The sequence below is a fragment of the Schistocerca serialis genome, chromosome 2 (assembly GCF_023864345.2).
Source record: "Schistocerca serialis cubense isolate TAMUIC-IGC-003099 chromosome 2, iqSchSeri2.2, whole genome shotgun sequence".
NCBI lineage: Eukaryota > Metazoa > Arthropoda > Insecta > Orthoptera > Acrididae > Schistocerca > Schistocerca serialis.
Window position 1 is genome coordinate 157056836 of NC_064639.1, and position 11521 is coordinate 157068356.

The 11521-nt window shown below is 42.7% G+C and overlaps 1 protein-coding gene across 1 annotated transcript in view; it reads right to left on the reverse strand.

The window, feature by feature from the left end:
* Positions 1–11247, reverse strand: part of LOC126455818 (uncharacterized) — a 387921-nt gene extending 376674 nt beyond the window's left edge. Inside the window, exons 1-2 of the mRNA XM_050091578.1 lie at positions 11060–11247; positions 9160–9205 (exon numbers count right to left, since the gene is read on the reverse strand). Coding sequence (XP_049947535.1) covers positions 9160–9205; positions 11060–11113 — 100 coding nt within the window. The 5' untranslated portion in view covers positions 11114–11247. The remainder of the gene's footprint in view (positions 1–9159; positions 9206–11059) is intronic.
* Between the last annotated feature and the right edge of the window lie 274 nt (positions 11248–11521).

Consider the following 11521-nt stretch of genomic DNA (forward strand, 5'->3'; position numbering starts at 1 on the left):
AAAATGCTCGAACAGTACTCAAGAATAGGTCGCACTAGTGTTCTGTACGTCGTCTCCTGTACAGATGAGCTACACTTTCCAATAATTCTCCCAACAAATCAAAATCCACCTTTAGCCTTCCCTGCAACCTGTCTTACGTGGCCGGCCGGAGTGGCCGAGCGGTTCTAGGCGCTACAGTTTGGAACCGCGCGACCGCTACGGTCGCAGGTTCGAATCCTGCCTCGGGGATGGATGTGTGTGATGTCCTTAGGTTAGTTAGGTTTAAGTTCAAAAATGGCTCTGAGCACTATGGGACTAACTTCTGAGGTCATCAGTCCCCTAGAACTTAGAACTACTTAAACCTAACTAACCTAAGGACATCACACACATCCATGCCCGAGGCAGGATTCGAACCTGCGACCGCAGCGGTCGCGTGGTTCCAGACTGTAACGCTAGAACCGCTCGGCCACTCCGGCCGGCTTAGGTTTAAGTAGTTCTAAGTTCTAGGGGACTGATGACCTCAGCGGTGAAGTCCAATAGTGCTCAGAGCCATTTTTGTCTTACGTGTTTGTTCCATTTCATGACATGTTATGCTTTAAACATCAGTCCAAATAACAGGAAAATGTTTGCCGCAGTTCGCTTAAGTCACTTTGGGCGAATTCTGGTCCTGCCTCAAGCTTTTGTTCACTGCATTTAACAGTAACTTTAGCTACCGAGTTACATGTACGCTGGTTTGCAGACTGTCACTTAAATTCGTACTTGAAGTGGAGCACGGGACTCCGACCTAACACCTGAATGATCGAAACTAGTTATGTCCTATGATTATCGACATCTAGAAAATATGGATATTGTGAAATTAAACATTGGCGTTTCAATATCGTTACTGAAGTGTTTGAAACAACGTAGCGTAGATGTTAAACACAAAATATCGACCTTCGATGTTTACAAAAAAAGAATAACAGGCTACTTAGCGCCTGGTGGTCTAGTGGAAGCACATGCTAGGAAACCGAGAGGTCGCGGGGTCGAATCTCTTTAGGGCCACGAAAATCTTTCAGATTGTTTTTAATCTAGCCTCACTTCTTTGGGATATGGGGAATCAGAAAGAACGACACGTGGTTAGAATCTCACATTAAACTGTAAGTCCCGTTTCCTCTGATGGATAACTGATTCATGTATTAAGAAAACACAAGTCGTGGAAGTGGCGTCCAGCTGACAAGACTTGTACCTCGCCACTGATCTACACGAAATAATAAAAAGACTAACAAATCGGTTTCACTAACTGGGCTAATGGACCCTAGTTAAGCATCACCTCGCTTCTCATTGTAAAAACTACTAAAGTCGTGAAGAGTCAGGAAACTACAAAAGTGGTCAAATCACCGCTACATCATTAAGCAAGTAAACTCTTTCTTTTGTTTATGTACTAAGGGGTTGACATTCTATATTCGTATTGACTGACAGCGAGTATCAAATCTCCCTCTGGTTATCTACACTGATTCCATATCTACACTGATTCCATATAATCAAGCATCACTTCGGGTTAATAATCGGATGACTGCTTCAAAAAGATCATTCTTGTACAATCGGAACTGATCCTTGTCTCTAGTCACTATGATGCCGACGTGAGAGTAAATGATACAGTTTGTTCTTGTTACATGTTACAGATCGTAGAGTATTCACTGAAGTGCGGTTACAGCAGTCATCTATTGAGACTACTTCTAACAGAAGTTGTGCCATCAAATAACCACTTCGTGCAAACCTGCACGAGTCAACGATAGATGTTGAACGTAATTACAGTACACTAAATAGGACAATACTAAAGTCTGAACGCGAAAATTGCAGGACAGGTCTTACCGTGGCACTTATGAGTACCGCTGTAACACACAAATCACTGTAGACAATTTAATTCACCCTTCAGCTGCTCGTTTCGGAAGATTGTTCCTCCGTTACCAGGGAGCCTTATTTGATTTTTAACGAAACGTAGAAGGTTAGTATGTACGTCTTTTTTGGCAAAATATGACACAGAACGGTGAACGATTATTTTCCAGAATCGTCACTTTTCTATGACCGGCTTCGAAGCCGAATGATTAGAGTCCCTCTCTTCCTATGGAAGGAAACGGGTTCGGTTCCCTGTACCTCCTCGGATTTTTATGAGGTAGAGTCCACTCAGGCCCATTAGGTCATACGAGGAGCTGCTTGAATAAAGAATTAGCAGCATAAATAGGATTCATCGACACACAATAACACTTCGAGAGATTGGCGACATGCTGCTCACATGTCCCACGACATCGATCGTTCCTCATACTGCCTTGTAAGTAGCAGTCACCCAGTCGGAGCAGCGTAAGACTGCTGGCTCAGTGGCACCGATATCGGTTGATTCCGCCGAGGGACCGATCCTTTCAAATCAGTACGCCATTACTTGTGCGGTCACACTGCAGCTGATGTCACCGTCCTAACGTACAGACTTCGGACGACTATCGGTGAAATGCAGCTCAGCTTGCTTTTTCTTAGTAAAATCTTTTATAGGCTATGAGAAGATGATGAGTTAAGTCCAAGAAAAGAGTCAGTTTGTAGAGTCCTGAGGATCAAAATATCATAGTCGGGATATATCCCGCAATGTATGGATTGAATCACAGGTTTACTGGAAACCTCAAGTACGCAAAATCTTTACTGAGAACGTTAGGTGTAAATTCTAGTCTCAAGGAACAGTTTTTCAAGTGAGAAGGGTGACGTATCTTATGGTTGCAGCTCCTATACTGGACCATTTTTGGATTGTGGTAGATTGGTAGTAAATGTCTACAAATTACTATTACTGTTACTAGTGTTCCTATGCCGGTAGGATGGTGATTCTTTTATACGAAGCGATTTGGAAAGTGGTGCATGAGTTTCCACTTTCAGGTCTTCAGGGTTCAGAACATCTTATTCTAAACTTTATACTTGTCTTTCATACATTTGCTGAATGACATTCACTGAATGTCAATTGACTTATGTCTACACAACTCCAAATAAATACGGCAGAACAGAGTGTTTGTGATCTTGTTTCTCAATGTCAACACGAATCATCTAGAGTATATACAATATGTATAATAGAACATTTCTCTCATCATCTCATATATTCGCACACATGTCTGGTTATTCCAATAACTGAGGAAAGTATACAGTACTCGCGACGTTCTTTTCGAGACAAGTATAATATTTGTCATCTTTTTTGTGGTGTCACCGCCAGACACCACACTTGCTAGGTGGTAGCCATTAAATAGGCCGCGGTCCGTTAGTATACGTCGGACCCGCGTGTCGCCACTGTCAGTGATAGCAGACCAAGCGCCACCACACGGCAGGTCTAGAGAGACTTACTAGCACTCGTTCCAGTTGTACAGCCGACGTTCATAGCAATGAACTGACTAATACGCTCTCACTTGCCGAGACGATAGTTAGCATAGCCTTCAGCTACATTTGCTACGACCTAGCAAGGCGCCGCATTCAATTGATAATTAATATTGTGAAGTATGTACCGTAACGAGAGATGTTCTACAATTGTGGTTTAAAGTTAAGTATTACATCATCTACGTACTTTATTTACAATTCTCAAGATATTGTCCTGTTCCAGACCTCACGCCAGTCAGCGTGTAATTAAACGCGTGCATTTCGGCCTCCTCTAGAAACACAGGGTTGGCTCTTCTGCCAACACTACATTTTTAATACCAAAAGCACAGAGGCGTCGTGGTATACATCTCTCACTAAGAGGTTAAAATCCGACCTACTTGGTACGTACAATAAATTCTGACCTAAGCTAATCTCTTTGACTCGCCAAAAACTGACGATATCGTACACGCTGTGACTAAGCTGTCGGCCGATGTTATCGTACGACTTCTGGAGACGGCGTCCGACAACCGCTGTCGGTGCCACAGTGAACGCAGCCTAAGGCCTAATACGGGAGTGCTGCTTACGTTACATCACTTTCTACGGAAAGACGTAAGCATAAATTGCAAAACGACTGAGCTGGCTGGAGGACGAGATTTGGATTAGTTTTGCGATGAATGACGAAATAAGTTTGAGATTTCACGACGGAAAAAGATACCTCGGAGCAGCACAGTTGCTACTAGTCAATATGCATAACATTTTTGGCTTTCAGTTCAGTTTGCGAAAGTTTTCTGGATAGAAAGGTGGGGGGGGGGGAGGGGGGGCGGTGCCTCCAGTTTCCCTTGCCCATCACTTAGGGACGCGGTGTCGGACGTAAAGTGTCAATATTTTACTCATGAGTGTTGTCGTAAGACAAATATCATACTTATTAAAATATCGAAAGAAAAGTATCGATATCTTGAGGTTTATCGAAATACTGCTAAGCTACGCTTTTAGTACGCGCCATTCTGTATGCTGAGTCAGTAATTATTGCACTTAACAGTTTCAAACAGCAATGCACAAATGCGCATCGCTCGTTCTGTTGTTGACGTAATGACAGTGGCATGTAAAGTGCCCTCCGCCACACACCGTTGGGCGGCTTGCGGGGTATAAATCCAGATGTAGATGTAGACCTTTGGTTCTCGGTCGTTGAATTGTAGAAAGTGTCATGCGGCAAAATTTTGTTCAAAAAAAATGGTTCACATGGCTCTGAGCACTATGCGACTTAACTTCTGAGGTCATCACCAGCCTAGAACTTAGAACTAATTAAACCTAACTAACCTAAGGACATCATACACATGCATGCCCGAGGCAGGATTCGAACCTGCAACCGTAGCGGTCGCTCGGCTCCAGACTGTAGCGCCTAGAACCGCACGGCCACTCCGGCCGGCCAAAATTTTGTTTAAGTAATAAAAATGTAATAAATCATTACTGGCGTCATTCGATACAATACCTGCTATAAAACACTGATACAAGTGAAAGTATCAACTGACAAGTATCGAATATAAAGGTATCGGAGAAATGCATGGTAACTGTCTTACAATATATTTATTCACAACCGGTGTCTATCACTGATAATCTTCAGAGTGGAAAAATATTGCCTGGGGAATAGTACTGCGCACTTGGTGCTGTTACATGGTTTCATTTCTCAACGTTTTCTGCTTGCTTAAGCGGGTATTACAGCGTGAAGTATCTTTTTCTGGCGTTTGCAAGTCAGCTATGGCGTCTTTTCTCTTTAAATAGTGTGTACGGCGGGTGAAGTTGCCACAACATTTTACCACTGTGAAGACGATCAATGATCGAAAAATTTTGTGAGTAAATATATTGTAAGACAGCATAGTGTTTACTGTGCATTTCTCCAAGTATATCGATGCTGTTGACAGTCGCCTGAAAAAAAAATTAAATAATTATCGCTAACCGGATGGAAGTATTCGATATCAAGAACGTTTGGATCTTTTCCGTGGCCCTGCCGTCACTGGATACGCTATTGAAGGCAAACATTTTGTACTTCCTATTTGTCTCAGATAATGAACGAACGTGCCATAGGCTGGCCAAAAATTCATAGAGATTACGATAATTTTAAAGAAATCCAAGTTATATCACCAACAACATTAGCAACTCAAAGATCAGTTAAGGTTATTAATTAAATTGAATTCACGTGTCGATTAAAAAACAAAATGTGTTACACACTGCAAGTGTGCAAATTTTTCGATCACTGATCGTCTTCACAGTGGTAAAATGTTGTGACAACTTCACCCGCCGAAAACGCTATTTAAAGAGAAAGACGCCATAGCTGCTCTGAGCACTATGGGACTTAACATCTGAAGTCATCAGTCCCCTATAAGTTAGAACTACTTAAACCTAACTAACCGAAGGGCATCACACTCATCCATGCCCGAGGCAGGATTCGAACCTGCGACCATAGCGGTCGCGCGGTTCCAGACTGAAGCGCCTAGAACCGCTCGGCCACTGCGAGTGCACTGCTTAGTATTCCATTACTTTCAAAGATTTAGGAATAATAGAGGGATCATCGACTTACAGTTTACTGTGCGACCGAGTAACTTAAACACAGCTTTATGAAGTTATTCTTTTCTGCCTAACATCTAGTTTAGAGACGACGGTCTCCTTTCACTTTGAGCACCTGTTTCCGGCGCCTTACTGCCTCACGCAAAGGACCAATGTGGCAAACTAGAGCTGAAACACGTATTTTGCCGAGCAATCATTTGCTGCTCTAACTCTTTTCACATAAAGCTAAAAATTTCACGTCACTACATAAACTGAATTTCGAATCGAAATTTTGTCACTGACTTGCGGAAAATATAAGGTGCGGCACCTCCACCGGAATGTCGTACACTTATTCTCAGGCAATGCGAGCGAAGTGACACCGTGGTCAAGGCAATGGATCGACTCCTACAGGAAATGCGGTCCAATCCATTGTTGTTTTTCCGATTTAGATATCCGTTTGTGTTGCTAAACTACCTTACGTTCACACCGAAAAAGTTCTTGCAATGTCACGACTGACTTCTAACGCCCCCCACCCCCCTTTCTCGTTCAACATCAGTAAATGCTGACTACCCTTCGGAGTCAACGGAATTTTAATATATGTCACTCCCATTTTTTCCCACAGTAGGAACGTTAGTTTGTCTCAGACGTGACTAACATGCGCCATGCCAAATTGAATTTTTTAGTGAGGGAAGTAAAACTTTAAAACTCTTTTATCTGTAACTTCTTATTATAGCAAAAGGTTTAACATAGCAAACGCAAAACAGTGGGCGTTTCACCTCTGGTTATTTGTGTTACGAGTCAGGCTTCGGTTCTCAGTGTCATCAACAAGTGATACCTTTAAAGATGGAATTGAAACGTCTCGCGGATTAGTTGTGGACTGAAGTAGCTATTTTAGCAATTACAAGGGCCATCTGGAAAGTAATTAAGTTACAAATAAATTAGTGCTATATGAACAGAACATTTATAATACCAATTGTAATGCTACACCCTTTTATTACTTCTCAACTACTCGCCTTTTGTTTAACTACTCGCCTTTTGATTTTAGCGTTTCTGCTATATTAACATACGTGCCGTTCGGCATTGACAGTGCAAGTAAAATCTCCTCTAGGTGACACCGTCCTGCAAAGTGATTGTCGGTGGGATGAAAAAACCAAGCTGACTTGGCCCTTATCGTTGTGACTCCGGCTAAGACTAGCAGACTAGCAATCCCACACGAAAGAACTTAATACAGAAGGAAGTTGTCCTCCGGCTGGGAGGTATATCAAACAAGTCAGTGTGATTTTGTTTAAAATTTACACAAAGTTACTGATCCAGCGTTTTATTTACAAAATGATGTCCCCGTTCTGGGTAGCCCTAGTACCAACATTATGAAAGTCTCAATCGGGGCATGACCACGTTCGATTGCGTAATGGGAAAGTTTACAGCGTCTTAGAAACTTCGATTGGTTTATCTGCGGCCCTTTGTTGTCAGGCATAGTCTATAAGAATTCTCCTCGGAAGCTCTGGAAATGATCCATTATAAGTAGGTTTGAACCAGAATTTATGCGGCGGGGTTGTACATATCGCTCAACACGACTAAGGTGAGTAAAAAAGATATCTACTTTGCTCACAGCATGATAAACGGAAAGATATAAAGATATAATTAGGAACAATAAAGCCATCATCAACTCGAAGTCCTATCGCCTTAAATGGGCAAGCAACTGTGGTGTTCATCTGTAACAAATCATACGCACTCCGCAAGTCACTGTGCGTGACCAGTCCCGCTCACAAATGGGGCGAGGGTAAAAATACTTGTTTTACGATCGTTACACGAGCTCTACCACTATGTTGCTGGAAGGACCATAATTCTGCAGTCCCTCACATTATATTAAACTTTTTAGACTCATCTGCATAAATTTAATTTTCTTTACACTTAGAGAGAGCTGCCATTTATCATGCCAAAAAGACACTGTGTCCAAGCGATCACCTTTTCTTCTACAGTAACTTAAAAGACGTCACTGTCTCGTGCAGCGTCATCAGCAAACAGTCGCATACTGCTGCTCACCCTATCCGTCCGATACCGTACTTCCTCTTTAGGTCACCCTATCCGTCCTCCTTAGGCGGTGGATAAACTATTCTTTTTGGAGCACTTGTTTCCTTTCAGCCACGAGAACCTAGTTTTTTCTTCTCAATTTTCACTATTTGGGCTCATCATAGTTATTTTTCTGTTTGTGTAAGCAAAATTTGGAATGGTAGAAATGTGTACACCAATGGCCTTGCCGCAATGGTAACACTGGTTCTCGCTAGATCACCAAAGTTAAGCGCTGTCGGGCTTGGGTGGGACATGGACGGGTGACCGTCCCGAATCTGCTGAGCGTTGTTTCCAAGCGGGGTGCACTCAGCCCTTGTGAGGTCAACTGAGGAGCTACTTGACTGAGGAGTAGCGGCTCGGCTCACAAATACTGAGCGGCGTGATAACCATATGTTCCTCCATATCTCCACCCAATGACGCCGATCGGGCGAGGATGACATGGCGATCGGTCGGTTCCGTTAAGTCTTTCGGACACACACACACACACACACACACACACACACACATATATATATATATATATATATATATATATATATATATATATATACCAGCATGTTTTGGTACAACTATCAACGGCAGAGTTTCCTTGTCAGGTTATCTTACATTGCCATAATCAATTACTTAAATTTATTTTTTTATTGGGATGGCAGTCCACATAGTTTGTGAGAACGAAAGCGTGAAGCTGAAATCACTTGACTACATGTATGCAGAGATTAAGCCGATTTTCTTATGCCCGAAGGGTACGAGGAACAATCGAGACAACGAAGCCCCTGAGAGTCTGTCTACCTTTTCCACACGATACATGCCAGACACACTACCAGCTAAGATATTGTCTACTCGTTCCTCGTGTAATATGTGCTAGCACGCTGTGAACCAGGACTATTTGCAAAATCAATCACGTTTCCAGCGTGGAAGGATTTTGTTATTTGTAGGTCAGAAAACGACAACGCTCATTAGCAAAAGGAGATACAATCATTACATGACGCAATCCTTATAGCGTGAGTCGCAGAAAACTGCCCAAAAAAACGTTGAACAGGGGGAGATGCGTCCTTATCCCAGGAGACACGCAGGGCCTGGAGACTCTTCCCCTCTCACCGTATGGAGGGTCGTAAAATTCTCCTGAGCCAGACAGCAACTTGAAAACAGTGTGACTACCACACAGAGAACGCAATTCTGCAAGCGGAGAGGTTAAAAAATAAAACTCACCTGCCACTGGTGAAAGTTTCCTCATTACGCACCACCGGGATTTCCACTGCAACAGAAAACACTGCTTTGTCACGGACATATTTCTTGTTTAAAGACGCATTTTATTCTCAATTTTATGAGTGTGTAGAATAAGGAAACTAAATTTTATTTTGCGATAGTACAACCCAAATTAGGTCGATTGATCAGGTGAGGAATGAGGAGATTGTCCGTAGAATCGTCGGCGAGGATAGGAATATTTGGAAAACACTGACAGGAAGAAGGTACAATATGATAGGAAATCTGTTACGACATCAGGGAATAACTTCTATGGTGCTAGAGGGAGACGCAAAGGGTAGAAACCGAAAACGAAGACAAAGATAGCGATACAACCAGCAAAGTGATACTCTGAGATGAAAACGTTGGCACAGGAGAGAAATTTGTGGCGGGTCGCATTAAAAAAAAAAAAAAAAAAAAAGACAAAAAAAACAAAAAAACGTATGGATAAATAGAATAAAATAAAAAATGAGAAAAGGACTTGACTGCTGGCCGAAATTTCCAGCTGATCTAAGAGGGGGGGGGGGGGGCAAGACTCTAAAAATACATTTTTTTATATATATATAAATGAGCTGGTCAGTTTCGAAACACGCCATGCCATAAGAACAAAATTTTTTAGGTGACATAAAAAACATTATGTCCCAGAGAACTGCTGGTTATCCACTCCCATTCAGAAGTTTTAGGAGATTTCTGCAATGAATAAAAGCTCCGCGCTCCAGATTCCGGGAGAAGGGGGCGGGCAGATCAAGTGTCCCATCTTGGCCCCCCCCCCCCCCCCCCCATCATCGTTCCCTGGTCTTGCGGACGCCTATGACTGATCATTCGCTAGTTCTTCTCCTACTCAAAAATGAGTTTGTCTTTACCAACGGTAAATTCTTTTTCCTTCTTCCAACAAATTTTGCAGTTACACTTGCAATGATATTTTGCATTGCTTTCATAAACCTTAAGCCCATGCAGATCGTCCTCAGTTTATCAAATTTAGAGAAGTCAGAATGAATGAAGTGTAAAAGGAGATTATTTTTTTTTAAACTGCTGACTCGAAGATGCAATTCAAGGCGTATCTTCGACCCACTACAGCAACTGACAATTCTGTAAATTTGTTTTCAGATTTTATGACGAGTCTTACATGTACAGCATGACAAATACACACTCACTCAGTGGTAGTTCAAATGTATAAACGTAACAATAGTGAATCCGTATCCAGATTCCCAGCTCCACCTCGAATCCTGAATAAGATATTTTGAGCTTCCCCCCCTCCCCCCTCACCCTCTCCCTTAGGATCTAGAAGATAACCACACTATGATAGACGTAAAATTCAGATCCACAAATATCCATACTAGACATTTTTAACAACTTTTACCTTTTACTGAAGCTTGTGTCCCCTTTATGACCTAGCAGCACTGATGATACTAACTTCGAGTCTGGTTCAGCGCACAAATTCAGCTTGTCGCGTACAGTTTCACAGAGTGTACCCAGCAGAAGAATTTTGTTTTATTGAGTAAGCAGACCTGTTTATCATTTAAATAATATGTCAAATCATAAACTGTAGCAGAGCTATTTTCCCTCACGCATTACAAATAACTAGTGATAATACGTAACAAACATTGGGTAGTGCCTGCAGATCGAGAAGATACGTCCACGATAATTTTACGGAAAACACTACAATGATTTCATGTATGAATGTAATTAATAGCTCTACTGAGAACTCTTCGATTTCACATGTCTAGGTTTGTTTTTTAGAACACTACTTGTACCAAAAATATCACATAACTCTACTGGATGGTGCCACTGGACCAGAAGAGATTTTATCTTCTGGCGAACTGAAACAGACATTTGAAGGAAACCGAAATTATTTTACAGTATTTACCTTCTTCCCGTCGCGGAACTTAACGGTGCCTTCGATGATAGTGCTGTTATCCATGACTGAAAGCCGAAATAGTCAGGCAAGGTATACTGTACACGCCGGAAGGCACACCACGCTCGTGGTTCCACCACACGCACTGGGACGCACTCACTGATACGTCGCGCTACATCAGCACCTGGCGTCACGGGCCAGACGCACCGCAAGACTACCGCTAGGACCCGACGAAACTCGCGCGCCGCGCGGCAAGGCAACTGTGGCGCCCTCTGCTACGACTGAGCGGCCATCTCTCGGCGAGGTCCTAAACTCCTACGAGCTTAAGCAGCGCGTGTTGCTTTCGGCAAGCGTCGCTGCACGGCTTCCCTATTCCTGGCTTCTTTCCGCACCTACAAGTGTTGGTTCATAGAGGCGAAAGCTGTTGTTGGTTGCACGACCAGCTTGATATAATTAATCAAAGAAACTTGCACA